Source organism: Lissotriton helveticus, chromosome 5_1, assembly GCF_964261635.1.
Source record: "Lissotriton helveticus chromosome 5_1, aLisHel1.1, whole genome shotgun sequence".
Lineage (NCBI taxonomy): Eukaryota > Metazoa > Chordata > Amphibia > Caudata > Salamandridae > Lissotriton > Lissotriton helveticus.
The window spans coordinates 2,049,860,904-2,049,879,487 of NC_136065.1; the positions used below are offsets into that span (position 1 = coordinate 2,049,860,904).

Below are 18,584 nucleotides of genomic sequence, written 5' to 3' on the forward strand. Positions count from 1 at the left end.
TTTCAGGTAGCACAAGACATACACACCTCCAAACACATCAAACTGGAACAAGGAGTTCCACAGGGGTCAATACTGAGCCCAACGCTGTTTAACCTATATGTGGCCCCCTTGGCCGAAATAGTGTAGAAGCATGGTGTGACAATAGTGTTATACGCAGATGACACACAACTAGTGGTCACTTTAACACAAAAATCTGCTATAGCGGCCAGTGGTTTTTCAAACTGCCTAAAAGAATTAGCAGGTTGGATGACAGATAACTGTCTAAGGCTCAACGGAAACAAGGCAGAAATACTCATAGTAGGAAATACACCTTCCATCTGGTCATCGGCTTGGTGGCCAGCAAACTTAGGTCAGACTCCAACACCAAGGACAGAGGTGAATAACCTGGGGATATGGATTGACCAGATACTATCTTTTGAGACCCAAATCAAATGGGTGACAGGCAGATGCTTTGGAATCCTAAGAATATTGAGGAAGACCCTAGATATCCTACCCAAGAAAGACCTTGACTCATGCACTAGTCACTTCCAGGCTGGATTATGGAAACTTGCTGTACCTTGGTGCTAACAAAAAAGGGCTAAAAGATTCAGTATGTCCAGAATGCGGCAGCACGTCTTGTTCTGAATCTGCCAAAGAGAGCATCCTCAAAGAATGCACTAAATTCATTGCATTGGTTACCGATACAGAAACGAATCACATTTAAGGCCCTGTGCACTGGACATCGAATCTTGCATGGCAGGTGTCCAGTCCACTGTACCTTAATGACCGGAAGACTTCTTACGAGACAGGAAGACAACTGATATCCACAGGGACACATCTGATGAAAGTACCGAGGATTAGGAGGGCACGAATGGGAGCACGCTCCTTCGGCTATCCGGCAGCAAAAAGCTGGAACTCCCTTCCTTTGGCCCTGAGGGGGGAATCATCGGAGAAACTTTTCCGAAAAAAACTAAATACCTGGTTGTATACACAAGAATAAAATAGCACTTGAGCTGACAATACAACATTCTAAAGGATGATTAGCGGTCTTTAATAGCACGGGTACCCACCAGTGGGCGTAACCAGGCGCTCTACAAATATAGAAAATTAATTAAATTAATAGTTAGTGGGTAAGTAACCTTTCTTTAACATCTCTGGAGTAAGCAAAACACTAAGAGGGAAGCATTCTCTACTACTGGGCACCCCCACGCATATAAACAAATCTAGTGAAGAGCTCCTTCACAGACCACATCCTAAAAATCTGTAACTCTCATTCAAGAATTATATGGGTAGCTGACTCTCCTAAAGTGTTCAAAACTACAATGAAGAACCATCTTACCACCTGCCAACTCAACAACCTGCTAACTCCTATGCATGAACTCTCCACCTGGCATAGACAATTCTGACCTGATGTTTTTGATGAAATTGTTGTAAGAATAGAGTGAGCCCTATAGTAATACTTCTTTTTTTTAAAACTCTTTTTATTTGTCAACAAGAGGGCAAAAAACTCATCACATTATTACATAAAGAAAAACAGAGAACATGACTTGAAAACTAAAAGCAGGATGACATACATCATTAAGCAGCAACAGATTGCCAAAACATAACAGCTATCAAGATCAGACACAGTTACATTCACATAGACTTACTTCTAAAATAAATGCCCCCATATTGCATTTAATTTTGTCAGAAAGCAGAAACCTCTTACTTTTGCCAGTGCATGTTCCATTTCATACGTTTCCCTAACCAGCATCCACCAATCACTTATAGAAGAAGGTTTTGGAGCAATCCATACCCGGGCAATTGCCAGCCTAGCGGCAACCAATAGTATTGAAGATAACCGGGTGAGTCTGTGATTCGTATTCTTAAAACCAATCATAATTTCCATAACCGTAATTGGTGAGTCTATCCCCAATCTCTGAGAGAATACTTGACCCACCTGCTGCCAAAATATCTCTAATTCTGGGCATGTTTCAAACATATGCGTTATGTTAGCCGCATACAAATTACATCTAGGACATTTCTGCCAATCATTAATTAAACCAAGCGGAGCCCATTTAGCAATTTTTCCTGGCGTATAGTACAACAAACATAGTTTGGAATTGCTGTAGCCGCAAATTGATAGAATGTACTGAGTCATCGATAATACTTAATGCTTGTTGGATCGCAAAAGGTGTGACCCCCCCTATCTTCAAAGTCTTGCTCCAGCGCTCCGCCAATCTTTCGCAAGCCCTTTGTCTATAATTATTGAAGCATTTATACATGTGGCTTATCAAAGATTGTGTCTTCTCACTATGCAAGCAATACTATATCTCAGAGTTAGACGTTTTTATCAGGGTTAAATGTATCAAGAAATAATCCCCAATTTGAAGATATTTGAAAAACATATGTTCTGGTAACTTATACTGCAACTGCAAGTTCCTGAAGGATACAAAACCATTATGATCAAATATATCCCCAAGACAGATAATCCCATACCTAACCCACATTTACTAACGGCATCTTGGAACACCTCCGGGAATAGTGGATTGCCCCATAGGGGAAGTTTATCATAATAAAACAATATATTACATTTATATAATATAGCACACTATATATCTATATCTATATATATATATGAAAAAGATTTTATTGAAACGCGTTAGGCTGCAATCCTTGAGTCTCACAGTCAACAGGGCATTGCTGATTCCATGAGTGCCCCCTGCCAGCTGGGCAACTTTGGAGCTTTCATATTAACGCGGCAGGCCCTGCCGCGAGGGAGGCACCGCCGTGAGAAGTGAAGCGGGTCGGCGAGCTGTCATCCTGCGCAGCTCGCAAACGATGGGATCAGCGCCGAAATATAGACTCTGATACTCTGGGAGCCCATCCAGGGCATGAATCAGTGGACATGAGTCGAATGGCACCTATCAAGGTACTATCAGCGCCGCACTACTAATACCACAATGCTGTGGGACACTGCAGTAACCGCCCTGTGAGCGGCAACCTATCAGGAGGTAGCAGTCGAAATTAAAGGTGTGGCGCTTCATGCCATTTTACACATGAAAACGGCCTCTGAGGAAGATTTTATTGAAACGCGTTAGGCTGCAATCCTTGAGTCTCACAGTCAACAGGGCATTGCTGATTCCATGAGTGCCCCCTGCCAGCTGGGCAACTTTGGAGCTTTCATATTAACGCGGCAGGCCCTGCCGCGAGGGAGGCACCGCCGTGAGAAGTGAAGCGGGTCGGCGAGCTGTCATCCTGCGCAGCTCGCAAACGATGGGATCAGCGCCGAAATATAGACTCTGATACTCTGGGAGCCCATCCAGGGCATGAATCAGTGGACATGAGTCGAATGGCACCTATCAAGGTACTATCAGCGCCGCACTACTAATACCACAATGCTGTGGGACACTGCAGTAACCGCCCTGTGAGCGGCAACCTATCAGGAGGTAGCAGTCGAAATTAAAGGTGTGGCGCTTCATGCCATTTTACACATGAAAACGGCCTCTGAGGAAGATTTTATTGAAACGCGTTAGGCTGCAATCCTTGAGTCTCACAGTCAACAGGGCATTGCTGATTCCATGAGTGCCCCCTGCCAGCTGGGCAACTTTGGAGCTTTCATATTAACGCGGCAGACCCTGCCGCGAGGGAGGCACCGCCGTGAGAAGTGAAGCGGGTCGGCGAGCTGTCATCCTGCGCAGCTCGCAAACGATGGGATCAGCGCCGAAATATAGACTCTGATACTCTGGGAGCCCATCCAGGGCATGAATCAGTGGACATGAGTCGAATGGCACCTATCAAGGTACTATCAGCGCCGCACTACTAATACCACAATGCTGTGGGACACTGCAGTAACCGCCCTGTGAGCGGCAACCTATCAGGAGGTAGCAGTCGAAATTAAAGGTGTGGCGCTTCATGCCATTTTACACATGAAAACGGCCTCTGAGGAAGATTTTATTGAAACGCGTTAGGCTGCAATCCTTGAGTCTCACAGTCAACAGGGCATTGCTGATTCCATGAGTGCCCCCTGCCAGCTGGGCAACTTTGGAGCTTTCATATTAACGCGGCAGGCCCTGCCGCGAGGGAGGCACCGCCGTGAGAAGTGAAGCGGGTCGGCGAGCTGTCATCCTGCGCAGCTCGCAAACGATGGGATCAGCGCCGAAATATAGACTCTGATACTCTGGGAGCCCATCCAGGGCATGAATCAGTGGACATGAGTCGAATGGCACCTATCAAGGTACTATCAGCGCCGCACTACTAATACCACAATGCTGTGGGACACTGCAGTAACCGCCCTGTGAGCGGCAACCTATCAGGAGGTAGCAGTCGAAATTAAAGGTGTGGCGCTTCATGCCATTTTACACATGAAAACGGCCTCTGAGGAAGATTTTATTGAAACGCGTTAGGCTGCAATCCTTGAGTCTCACAGTCAACAGGGCATTGCTGATTCCATGAGTGCCCCCTGCCAGCTGGGCAACTTTGGAGCTTTCATATATATATATATATATATAGTATCTCGTATAGTCTTAAACTTGACTCTTTTAAAGTAATTCGGGTCATCAATTCTATATAGATTCATGCTGCTATCATCACCCAGCTTGAATTGATTAAAAAAAAATCATATATGCAGGAATTAGGAGGCTGCTAAAGCGCCCAGCAAAAGCAGACCAAAAATGCATTTTAAAATCAGGAAAATCCAGCCCTCCCTGCTTATATGGAAGTTTTAGCAAGTCTATTGCTCACCAGGCTTTTCTATAGCCCCACATAAAGTTGCTTAAAACAGCTTCCAATCTCTTAAAAAAGAGTTAGGAACCCGCATGGAATGGATCCAAATAGGTACAAAAATGTGGGTAGTATCTTCATTTTAATAATATTGGATCGCCAATAAAACCTATAGGCAATTTATGCCAATTCTTTATGGTCTAGCTGTATCTTTCATTAAAGATTCATAGTTTAAAGAGAATATCCTATCCATCTGTGCAGATAGCTTAACCATCAGTAGGTAGCCACAGAACAAACCTCATGAATTGATTTTTCAGCTTTAAAATTAAGAAGTGTTTGTGTTTTTTTAACGTTTAGTTTATACCCTGAAATAAGGCCAAACTTGGCTGCTTCGTCTTCAATGACCTTAACCGCTCTTGCTGGTTCCACTGTTAAAACGCAATATTGTCTGCATAGTCGATAACCTTGAGCGGCATTGCACCTGAGACTAATGGCGTAATTTGAGAGTTAAGCTGCAAAGCACAAATAAAGGCCTCAAAATATAAAGCAAGTAGCAAAGGCGATAGAGAACAGCCCTGCTTAGTACCGCAGAGGATCGAGAAAGTTAATGACTGTAGACCTAAATATACTAGTTTAGCTTGAGGTTTGTTATATAGAGCTTGTATCCATTGTTTATATTGTCCCTTAACACCAAACATTGCAAGTATAACCCACAAGAAATCCTAACCCACCCTATCGAAAGCCTTTTTGGGGTCTAAAAGTACCATATCAAGAGGGATTGTCATCTTTCCTGCCATATCGAAAGCTCCAACCACCATGTTAATGTGGGCTGTAGTATCCCTACCTTGAATGAAACCATGTTGATGAAGAGATACTAGCCCCAGCATAACTGGGGCAAGACGATTCGCAAGTATTTTTGCGAATATATTAGCGTCAGCGTTGATAAGCGAGATTGGCCGGTACGAGCCGAATTCGTCAGGTGGTTTATCCTTTTTTAGAAAGGAGACTATCAGGGTCATATTCCATGACTCTGCTATCTTTCCACTTGTACCAATACATTGTATAACCAAGCTGAGCGGCAGGGACAAAACGTCTTTAAAAAGCTTATAAAATTTGATGGGTATAAAATCTTCCCCAGGCGACTTACCAGATGACAGGGTGGATATTGCTTTCCTTTGAGATATCCTTTTCTAATATAGCTGATGTCTTTTCACTCATAGTTGCTAAATATATACCCTGAAGATACCGTTGTATGTCTTCCACTTTTGGTGCGATAGTTGGGGTATATATCTTTTGGTAATAGCTGGGAAATTGTTCTAGAATCTCTTGTGGTTGTGAATGGGATATGTGTATCAGAGGGGTGTGCAGTTCCTAACTGGATGTGTGGGGAAAGGGAGGTCTTTCTTCGTGATGCCCTCACACACCCCGGAGGATGTCATGCTTAATCATTGGGCCTTGCTCCTCGTCGGGGCGGCGCTACAATGCCCGTAAACGGGGCTCTTTGTCGGAGATCTTTTGAAGAAGCCATAGGGTCCGTGCGGGTGTCAGGGCTGAGTAGTGCACGGGTAAGTAAAGTTAAAAAGGTCAGGAGCAATCCTACTCTGACTTAGTTTTAATATTAAGGTAGCTCGAGCCTCATTAAAAAGTGTGGAAGCCCTAAGTGGATGTAATGTTCCTAAAGGGCTGCTAAAGTGTAGTTGGTCAACATGTTTTGTGCCCTATTTACCCCTAATGGGTCATCTGGCACTTCATCAGGACAAGAAGAAACTAAATTGTGAGTGGTGGACTACCGTCTGGGTCTATAATTATTAATTAGTTGCCAGACTCGGTAGGGGGTACGCTAGCAGGCTAGTACTGGCGTACTGTAGACCTGGTGAGAAGGGGAGAAAGAGAAAACAAAAGGAGGACAACCAAGTAGACATTAAAAACAGGAATGTGTGTCATCGTCCTCCATCAACAGTAATAATGCCAGCTTTAATTAAACTGTAATGAAGCATGCACATGCATGTGTGACTTAGTAGATTTTAGCTTGCTTGTTGCAGATCAATGTGCTCCAGTGTAGCAGAAGCTTAAGGGGTACATTAGTGTGATCTGCAAATATCAATCACGGTGGTCAGGAGGACAAATGACTTGTGCATCACACTAGTTTACAATTGCCAGTTCGAGCATAATTAGGCAGGAAGTAATTAGTAATTGTATGTGTGTTTGGTATCCAGCATGTCCAGCTTAGCCTGGCTTTTTAAGCAGATGCTGATTGCCAGTCTTAGTGGTCATGCAAGAGGACCATGCATGCAGTGAGGAACAGGCCTATGCTGATGTAGATTGTTTGAGGGGTATACCTCTGCGACCCAATTTTGTGGTCCTTGCATGACTAATGCCGGGCTTTAAAAATACAAATGGAAATTGGCTTAGACCGGGCGGTCACTAGGTATTCAAATGCCGGTATACAGTGATGGCGCTCTCATTGCTATATGTGGCTTAAAAAGTGTCAGTGGTTGCGTGCACGTGTTACCACTATATCAAATGGATCGTATTGGTATAATACCCCCCTCAAATCTGTTCTCCACTTAGCGGCCATGCTTACAACTGACGGTAAGCGTTCCAAACACATTTCACCTGCCATAAAGGACCTCACATGGCTTCCCATTGAAGGCTGATCCTCCTATAAAATCCCCTGTATTACATACAAAGCCCTTTATCAACAGACACCAATCTACCTCTCCAACAAACTCACAAAAGCAGGTTGCGCCCAGACGTTGAGAAGCACAAGCTCTCTTCTTCTTGTCCCCCAGCTGTTAAAAAAAAGCCTCCCAGTCACGCTCCTTCTCTGGAAAGGCCCCTAGCATTTGGAATGCCCTCCCCAAAGAACTATATATGAATATAGGAATGAAATATAGAAAGAATATAGGAATGTACCCATTCCTATATTAGTTTCAAAAAAGGCCTTAAAATTCACCTGCTCAACAAATACTGGGGTACATAAATCCTTCTCCTATCATTCCTGTTCTATCCACCCCCTCCTCCCTTAAACTCCTTTGCTTTCCCCCTCGCTCCTCACACTCCCCATCCTGACCCTCCTCCCCCCTACTTCCCTCTTTTTCCATCCAAACTTTTCCTTTTCCTCTCCTTCGTACAGACTCAATCCCCCCTGCGTTATGACCACTGAACCTACCCTTATGCACCTTTATACTATCATTGTCTGTATTGCTCTATTGACTCTTTTAGTCCACCATGTATAATTGCTTCATTTATTATTCAATTGCTCTGTAAATGTAAACATGTAAATGTAAATGTAAAGCGCTCTGATACCCCCGGGTGGAGCCAGCGCTATATAAAACTTCTTAAATAAATATGCTCTCATAGCTATATGCATATGCTATATGCTGATTAAAAATGCCAGTGTTTGCGTGCGTGTGTTTCCACTATATCAAATAGATCATTTTGGTATACTATGCCTGGAAAGGAAAAGCGATGGAAGAAAACTCACCCCTAGTACTGTAGCCTAAGCCTGACGGGGGAAGCAGATCATGCTGTTGCTCCAAGGCTCTGGAGAGAGTAGGAATGTAGCAAGGACGTGCAGTTATTGCTTACCGGAATTCCAGATATCGATGAGATACTCACATCGGGTGGCAGACAACAAGCTGTGAATCCTAACCATTGCTCGTGGCCCCATGCTGGTTCCTTCCAGGTTCTGCCTTTTATTGAGACATGTGAGGCATGCATAGGCTGGCGAGATAAACGGCGCGGCCATCTTGGGTGTGAATTTCTCAAGTTAGCTTTATTGAACCAAGTGTATCGGACACTACATGTGCCATCTTGTTCAATGGCCTCATTCGGCTCTAAGAGTTTTATGAACAGGTGGAAGTGTGTAAGCACAATTCCAGTTTTGTCAAGTGCTGAGATTAACTGTTGTATTTGAATCTGGACAACATTATGTGGGCAATTTTGGGATAGTGTCTAGTTCCAATATTTGGCGCTTGGGATGTTATGGAACAGGTCGGTGTTTAAAACTCATTCAAGAAATTTAGCGGTGCTTAGTGATGGTACAGAGGTTATAACCAGTGTGTGTTATAGAGGAAAGGCAGGAAGTAATACAGAGCGTGCCAAGTACTCTGTGGTCTTGTTGTTTGGTACGTGACATGGCACTTGCCAGTTGGGTTGGGCATCATTGGCACTAGTTGCTAACTCAAGTGAGGGGTATGTGTTTAGGTTAAGGTATTGTACATGAACAGGGGTAATGTGGGGGATATTGGAAAGTGAGGATTATTGGCATGGTCATCCCTAATGGTTCAGTTCCGCCCATGGGATATGATCGTTGAGCCCCCTGTTGTGCATTTTCAGTTTGAAAACCCAATATTGTTCCTTCCTAAATAAATCTTCTTTAATGATGTCGGGGAAAGCTTCAAGGATGGTCCAGTGTAGGTCATTTGGTGTATAGTTTTGTTCAACATAGTGTGCACACATCCTGGTATTGGTCTTTCTGCACCTGATGTTACTTTTATGTTAAGGGATTCTTGTTTTCACCGGACGTGTCGTCATCCCTATATACTGAAGGTGACAAGGGCAAGTGATTAGATTAACACAATTGCCTATTTCACAGTTGGTATGCCTGTTTTGATTCCATGTTCAGTTGTTGGTTAATGGATTGGTTTTGGTTGCTGAGGTGAGGGGACAGTCTATACATTGTCAACAAGGATAATGTCCCGTAACTGGTGGAAGGTTCCATAGTGTATTAGGGGCTGAGGGTGTATTTCTTTTTGGTCTTGTGTTGATGAGTAGGTCTTTGATGTTTGAGGTACGTTTGAATGCCTACCTAGGCTTGCTCAGAGATAATTCTCCTATCTGGAGTATTTTCCAATGTTTGTTGACGACCCTTTTTAACATATTTGATTCAGATGTGTAAGTTGTGACACATGTAATGAGATCAGACTTAGGTTTGGCATGTGTTTCCAGTATGGCCAACATGAGTGTGTTACAAGCTCTTTTCTGGGCATTATTTATTGTGCTGGGTGGGTATTGTCTCTCAGCTAGGTGCATACTTAATTCTGACACTTGTCTTTTGTAATCCGCCACGTTACTGCAGTTTCTACGCATACGTGAAAACTTAGCGTAAGGTAGGTTCTCTCTGAGAGCCTTGGGTTGGAAACTTTGGTAGAGTACTGGACAATGACTGTTGGTAGGTTTTTTATAAGTGATGGTATCCAGTTTGTCTTGTTTTTTGATGATCAGCAGGTCAAGGAAGTGAAGTTCTTGTTCTGAACTGTTAGCTGTAAATTTTAAGTAGGGTTTGAGACTATTGATCGAAGTAGGAAGGCAGGAATCTCGTTGGCATTGCCCTTCCAGACGACCAGGATGTTGTCTATATAGCAACGCCACAGTTCGACATTGTCTAAATAGGCGTTGGAGTCGGTGAGCACATACCCTGCCTGCCTCAAAGTCCGACATGTATAAACACGCCAGACTCGGGGTGAAGATACTGCCCATGGATGTACCCTGGATCTGGTGGAAAAGGCGATCCTTCAAATGAAAAGCGTTCTCAGTCCACACAATGTGTGCACATTCCATGACAAAGCTCATTGGGGTAGGCGAGGACCATGGGTTGCTGTGAAGTATTTTTTCCACAACCTCAAGTGTGTTCTGTTGGGGAATGTTGGTGTAGAGGGCCACTACATCTAGTGTTAGGAGAACATCAGGTTGGGAGCCCTCTTCATTGGTTTCCTTGATTAGTTTTAGGACATCTCTGGTGTCTTGGAGGAATGTGGGTGTGGTACAGACCAACGGTTGAAATAAGTGGTCACAGAATCTGGATAGACGCCCCCTGGGAGACAATTGGTCTCCCAGGGGACTGTTTGACGCCTTTGTGGATTTTGGGCAGAGTGTAGAAAAAGTCGTAGAAATTACTTTAGTCAAAAAGTCTGCATCATTTTTGGAAATCCACCCTTGGTTGAGGGCCGCTGAGACCATGCAATTCATGTGTTTGAGTAGACGAGGAGTGGGATCCTATGTTAGAGGAGCGTAGTAGCAGTTGTTCTCGAGCTGGCACAGGCATTCGATTCTGTAATCCGTGGTGGCCATAATCACTATTGCATGAGGCACAGGGTCAGACTGATTTGCATATGGCCATGTCTGAACTGGGGTGGCAGAGTGAGCTAAAGAACGGTGATGGATTAAACCCAGATCAGGTGACTGTGGGTGAGTGTTTGTATTGTCAACGCTCCGTCCATCATCCCCTTTGGTTTTTCCATAATCACTATTGCCTCACCCTTATCAGCCTCTTTTATGGTAATTGCTGGGTCATTGGCAAGGGTTTTTTAATGGCTTCAGCTTCTAGTTTAGATGTGTTTGAGAACTTGAGTTAGAGACAGGACAGCTCTTTCAAAGGTGAGGACTTCCGGAGGGACCATGTTTGTGTTCGGCGTGAAGTTGGATGACTTGCGCAGACCCGTGTCTGTTGGTGGAGATTCAGGTTGATTGCCGAAATAGGCTTTAATGCAAATCTTCCTGAAAAGATTTTGTAGTTCGCAATCCAGTTTGGGGGTGGGGACGAAACCTAATCCCCATTTGAGTACGGTGGTTTCTACGCTTGTGAGGTCCGAGAGGTTCACAATCCATTTTTCATCTCCTGGTGGCTCCTCAATTCCATGTGCATTTGTTGTGTTTGGTCGTGCCAATGCACTTGCTTCGGTTTGTTCTGTATCCCTCTTCTTTTTCTGCCTCGCCCTCTGCCCCAGCCTCTGCCTAAAAAAGGTGTGGTTGGAAGGGAGCAACTTGTGGTGGTGGCCCATGTAGGTGGTTGGGATATTGCCACATCTGGGGTCCTCCAAAAGGACATCACACGATTTAGTAAGGAAAATATATACCCTTACCTCAAAGAAGACTACACACCCTCAGGAGACAATAACTCATCTGACGACAGCAGCAACTCATGCAGAAGAACTTACTCGTCAGGAACCTCAAGTGTGTTCTGTTGGGGAATGTTGGTGTAGAGGGCCACTACATCTAGTGTTAGGAGAACATCAGGTTGGGAGCCCTCTTCATTGGTTTCCTTGATTAGTTTTAGGACATCTCTGGTGTCTTGGAGGAATGTGGGTGTGGTACAGACCAACGGTTGAAATAAGTGGTCACAGAATCTGGATAGACGCCCCCTGGGAGACAATTGGTCTCCCAGGGGACTGTTTGACGCCTTTGTGGATTTTGGGCAGAGTGTAGAAAAAGTCGTAGAAATTACTTTAGTCAAAAAGTCGGCATCATTTTTGGAAATCCACCCTTGGTTGAGGGCCGCTGAGACCATGCAATTCATGTGTTTGAGTAGACGAGGAGTGGGATCCTATGTTAGAGGAGCGTAGTAGCAGTTGTTCTCGAGCTGGCACAGGCATTCGATTCTGTAATCCGTGGTGGCCATAATCACTATTGCATGAGGCACAGGGTCAGACTGATTTGCATATGGCCATGTCTGAACTGGGGTGGCGGAGTGAGCTAAAGAACGGTGATGGATTAAACCCAGATCAGGTGACTGTGGGTGAGTGTTTGTATTGTCAACGCTCCGTCCATCATCCCCTTTGGTTTTTCCATAATCACTATTGCCTCACCCTTATCAGCCTCTTTTATGGTAATTGCTGGGTCATTGGCAAGGGTTTTTTAATGGCTTCAGCTTCTAGTTTAGATGTGTTTGAGAACTTGAGTTAGAGACAGGACAGCTCTTTCAAAGGTGAGGACTTCCGGAGGGACCATGTTTGTGTTCGGCGTGAAGTTGGATGACTTGCGCAGACCCGTGTCTGTTGGTGGAGATTCAGGTTGATTGCCGAAATAGGCTTTAATGCAAATCTTCCTGAAAAGATTTTGTAGTTCGCAATCCAGTTTGGGGGTGGGGACGAAACCTAATCCCCATTTGAGTACGGTGGTTTCTACGCTTGTGAGGTCCGAGAGGTTCACAATCCATTTTTCATCTCCTGGTGGCTCCTCAATTCCATGTGCATTTGTTGTGTTTGGTCGTGCCAATGCACTTGCTTCGGTTTGTTCTGTATCCCTCTTCTTTTTCTGCCTCGCCCTCTGCCCCAGCCTCTGCCTAAAAAAGGTGTGGTTGGAAGGGAGCAACTTGTGGTGGTGGCCCATGTAGGTGGTTGGGATATTGCCACATCTGGGGTCCTCCAAAAGGACATCACACGATTTAGTAAGGAAAATATATACCCTTACCTCAAAGAAGACTACACACCCTCAGGAGACAATAACTCATCTGACGACAGCAGCAACTCATGCAGAAGAACTTACTCGTCAGGAAGCAATTCTAGAACCGACAGCCGAGAGGTACGCCAATCCAATCATCAACAAAGAACGCCATCAAACACAATGTATGGATATGGACCATCACCCAACCAGGGACCTGCACATTTCCAAGGACCCCAGACGTGGCAATACCCCAACTACCAACATGGGCCACCACCACTATTTGGGTTATGCCTCTTATAACTGCCTTCCCTGAGCCGTGAGGCTGACCCAATATTATCTTTAAAGAAAAATTCAAGCTGTTTCCTAATGTTAGCCAGATACTCATCATCTGAGAGTAGATATCTATGAAAAGAAAAGGGTCTAAGTGGCTTACTTTCAGCTGTGGTCCTGAATGACAATAATTTAGGGTTATGGTCAGATGTAACTCATGGGCATACTTCCAGATCTGATGAGAATAATATTTGCTCCGACACCCATGCCATATCGATTCTAGAATACAGTCTATGTAGGTAGAATAGGATGTATACCCTGGGATAGCTGTATACAAGTATCTCCATGCATCCCTAATTAAAGGGAGCCTCCTCAATTCTAAAATTGCCGCCCGTGTCTTCCGCATTCTATTGGTAGCCCCACGTCTAGTTGTATCTATACTATACTATAATCCATAACACAGTTAAAATCTCCCATTACCACCCACTCCCCCTATCAATTCAGCAATTCCATGTTCAGCAGATCAATAACAGAAGAATCCTCAATATAAGCCTCGTACAATGAGCAAAAAACATATTTCTTTCCCCTTATTTCCAACTCTGCAATTGCCCATCTACCCCTCTGATCAGCCAGTGTCTTATGTATCATACATGAAAAACGTTTATGCTTTAATATAGCAACGTTGAAGTACCTTGTGACGTACACACTACAGTTTCGTACCCCAAGTGTTTAAGAAGACTCCGATACTTAAATGAAAGATGCATCTCTGTTAGCAAGACTATCTGGGGATTATACGTTCTCAGCTCTTCACAGACAAGTTGCCACTTAATTCTAATATTAAGGCCTGCGAAATTCCAAGCAAGACTTTTAATCCAATCCATTACAAAGATTATTCCCTTCCACCTTATGACTACCCAACCTTGTATACATCCTAATTTCTGTACTCATTTCCTTTTCATTATCTCTGTTTACAAGCTTGCTTCTTAATTTCTTATACGCCATTGTGTTGACCTTTTCTTGCCCTTCCAGAGTCCACCCCTGTATACCCTGGGATAGCTGTATACAAGTATCTCCATGCATCCCTAATTAAATGGAGCCGCCCCAATTCTAAAATTGCCGCCCGCCCCTTCCGCATTCTATGGGTAGCCCCACGTCTAGTTGTATCTATACTATACTATAATCCATAACACATTTAAAATCTCTCATTACCACCCACTCCCCCTCCCAATTCAGCAATTCCATGTTCAGCAGATCAATAACAGAAGAATCCTCAATATAAGCCCCGTACAATGAGCAAAAAACATATTTCTTTCCCCTTATTTCCAACTGTGCAATTGCCCATCTACCCCTCTGATCAGCCAGTGTCTTATGTATCATACATGAAAAACGTTTATGCTTTAATATAGCAACGTTGAAGTACCTTGTGGCGTACACACTACAGTTTCGTACCCCAAGTGTTTAAGAAGACTCCGATCCTTAAATGAAAGATGCATCTCTGTTAGCAAGACTATCTGGGGATTATACGTTCTTAGCTCTTCACAGACAAGTTGCCACTTAATTCTAATATTAAGGCCTGCGAAATTCCAAGCAAGACCTTTAATCCAATCCATTACAAAGATTATTCCCTTCCACTTTATGACTACCCAACCCTGTATACATCCTAAGTTCTGTACTCATTTGTCATTTCCTTTCCATTATCTCTGTTTACAAGCTTGCTTCTTAATTTCTTATATGCCATTGTGTTGACCTTTTCTTGCCCTACTAGAGTCTACACGACCCCACCAACCGTTCGCCCTAAGCGGCCCCACCCCCTCCCCATTTCGTGAAGAAGGAAACATCCCCTTTTATGAGCTGCTGCTGATTTGGCAGCTTCTTGGAGACAGTCCCCCCACGGTGACTCCCCAGCTGAGCCCACACCCATTACTCAAAAATCATTATGGATTAACAGTTACAAGAAAACCCCCAAAAAAAGGCATAGAGATAAGGAAATCGAGAGGACAACGAAAAGAAGAAAGTGGTCGAAAAACAGTCTACCCCCTCCAACTTTTTCAACCAAAAAGCAAAGACCTAAAACTTTATCCGACGCCCCAGTATGCCATCTGCCAATAGCAATGCTTCTTAACCTTTTTACTTCTGTGGACCCCCCATTAATCACTACTGGAAACTGAGGACCACTGCCTACGCAATTTCTATGATTTGAATCTCGAAACAATACACAAAAATGCAGAAAAAGTATACGTCATATAGATCTGAAATATTTTATTAAATTCACAAACAAAAAAGATGCCAATGACGAAGTTTTTATTTTAATGGGAATGTTACAGCTTTTCAAAATGTCGTTTTATGTCTAAAGAAGGCGCAATATGTTAGACTTTAGCATATCCCTTTGTTTTTTGGCTCCTAATCCATGTTTTCATTTTGTCAGTGCCTACCCGTTCCTTCAATTGCAGCCACCAATTGTACATACTGTATTCTGTTTGATGTAATTGTGCTGCTCCCACGAATCATGCTGAGGAAGCCAACTTAATTTTAGCCCCCTATATCAAATTCCTAACATTGGCAGAGCTTTAAAAAAATGTTTTATCTATGATTCATTAATCTGTTACTGTTTGCAAAACCACCAGGGGACGTGAAGCCCAGGTTAAGATCCACTGTACTATGGAATGACTTTGTCTAAGTTATCATTTCTGGATGCTAAACTTTGTTTTTCCATTTTCTTATATCAGGTTTTCAAGTTCTTTATAGGAGATTCATTTATAGGGAGTGAATATATATAAATACATTTCATATAACCATCTTTATCCTGAAAATATGAGATGGATCCAGTTCATGGAGCTGCATCGGGCACCTCTTTTCCACAGTGCCCAATGGACCAGGTGTCCACCCTCTGCTAAATTCCCCCTGACTTTGTCTTTGATTTAAGTCAGGCTGCAAGTGCATGCACTCAAGCCAGTACAGAATCAATAGAAAACAGCAATAATGGCACACGTGGAAGATGTGAGAGCACAAAGCCTTGCTTTAGGGTACATTGTGGTACGCTGTGGCAGTACAAATGTACATCCGAAGTTATTGTAAGTCTGGCTACAGATGGAGCAGCACTACCTTGTACCACTTGTCCATAAAACCTGTTCCATACCTGGTCTCCAGTTTTAATTGTCACATCTTTTCTGGTCAGCTCGTCGTATCCGGTGTCCCTGTTTGTTTCTTGTGTAATGAACATGGCTTCGACGAGCCCCCACTTCAGCAGTGTCGCCTCTGCAGGGAACAAATAAACATTGCTCACTTAAAGCTATGAGAATACCACTGCCCTCCCTGTGCCAGGCTGGCACTCTGGAACGATGCAGGTAGGTATGATAATAGGGAAGCACAGCAAAAGGGATGTCTCCCCTTGGCAGATCTGTGGAGGAGAGGTGAATGGGGCAGCAGCCAAGCATTGCCAGGGCCAGGGCCATATGCAGAGGCACGGACAGAAAAGAGTGGTAGGTAGGACAGACTGCCAATATCAAAGGCAAAACAATCCTTGGATTGCCCCTGATTCAATGAACTTCTCTGTTATTAACTGGCTGCTTTAAAGTCTCTTTTTGCTCACCCAGCATCACCAAAATGGCTACCCTGCCACATAGACTGTCTCGGATTGGTGCAGGCGAACCCCACACAAGTTACTGTTACAACGCCTACCGTGTTCATTGCAGGTGGTCTGTGCAACTTTTTTCCTCAAAGCTCGGGTGGTGCCCTCTGTGCACGGGATGCAGATAGGCCTGCAGAAGAAAGGTGAATGTGAGAACAGGGTCCTGGTGGATGCAGACTGCAGAGTGAGGTGTCAGGCAGATGACTGGAGGTGAGAGACAGTCATGGGAACTATATACATATCTAGACAATTCTTTATAGATTCTTGCACCTTATGGAGAAGTTTTCATGTCAGCTATAGGAGTCTGCTGAAATGAGACCTTACATACATGACGAGAAGAAAGGAGCCAACATATTAACTGTATAACTGCTTGTGCTAAGTGTGACCCGACTTTGAGAGCGACAAGTGCAGTGCAAAGTGCGGGTTTTGTCAAATATTTCTATTAACCACACAGCTGTAGCAACCAAAAATAGGAGGCTCATATCAGTAGCAATAGAAGGACATAACACAGTAATCCACAATACTCTCAGCCACCGAACGAAAACAAGGCCTTCAGGGGAAACATCATTAACAACGTAGGCATTACTACGCGTACCGTTTACAACGGGGTACTTACCACGTAAATGTCTTTTCAATGCGTATGCCTTCAACGATCGTCTTTACCACGCATAAAAAAAAGCGTAGGAATAAAAAGGGGGGTTGGGGGGGTCTCCCCCCCCCATAAAAAAATGAACCAGCCGTGCCGAAGAAATCAGCGTCGTTAGAGAGGAAGCGGAATAAACTTCCGCTTCCTCTTTACGACGTAAGAGCGACGTGGTAAAGGTGATGCAGGGAAAACGAATTCCGTGGTAACGCATGCATGGAAAAGGCATGCCTTGCAACGGAATTCGTAGTAACGACATATAACCGGTATTCAGTCTACAGCTCATGTCAGTTCAGAGTACATTCAGTAAGATGCAGGCAGGGAGTCATACATTAATGCCATATAATGTTTGCATTCCTAAGATCACAACCATCAAATACCACTGTACTCCATCTTTGATGACTATGAAGTATTTTTCCAATAATGGGATCAGTAGTGAATTTAAATTTTGTGCTTAGGAAGTGATATGGCCATTTGTAAACACTCCCAAGTAAGATCTTGCGTTTCTCTGGTGTTGAGTGCCAGTCTAAAAGAGAGTGCAATACTCAACATTCATCATGGCATCCAGTATACATTCACATTTGAACTACAGGAAGGAACAGACTCCCAGAACCTTTTTCTTGATAAAACAGATTATTTGTTCTTGATTTTTCCATTTAGAAAATGTATTTTTCTTCTTACAACGTTAGAGCTATCGTACTCCAGATTTGACAGGTTCTTACCTTGAACCACTATTGGGAGGTTTTGAATTCCACAGACTTTACAAACCAAAAGACTGTGAAACTCCTTTCTGTAATCGTTAAAAGTCTGGGATTGCCACAAACGTGCGCTTGAATACATGGTTCATATTCCAGGAACACTGCACGATCAGACTCATCTGAATCTGCGCTCTTCAATGCATTGTCATTTGATGGGAAACTATTAGCATACCATTTCTAGACCATCATTGCCTTTGGAAGCTCAGGAAATAAGCCCTGAAGAAGTCCTTTTGGACAAAACACATTGCCTACAGCAAAATCAGAGAAGAAAAATAAATGTTTTAAATATAAAAATCATGAATAAAGAATCTGTTTTATCAAGAAAATGATTCTTATAGTCTGTGCATCTTGTAGCTCAAATTTGAATCTGTACTTTTTCCATTACTGAAGATATTTTGTGTGGGTGCTGAGTTACATTTTCCTTAAGTTGATGGGTAGT

At 43.6% G+C, this 18,584-nt stretch overlaps 1 protein-coding gene across 1 annotated transcript in view; it reads right to left on the reverse strand.

Moving 5' to 3' along the window:
• LOC144756262 (complement factor B-like) overlaps positions 1 to 18,584 on the reverse strand; it is a 285,284-nt gene that overhangs the window by 43,673 nt on the left and 223,027 nt on the right. Inside the window, exons 14-15 of the mRNA XM_078645907.1 lie at positions 16,795 to 16,874; positions 16,253 to 16,371 (exon numbers count right to left, since the gene is read on the reverse strand). Coding sequence (XP_078502033.1) covers positions 16,253 to 16,371; positions 16,795 to 16,874 — 199 coding nt within the window. The remainder of the gene's footprint in view (positions 1 to 16,252; positions 16,372 to 16,794; positions 16,875 to 18,584) is intronic.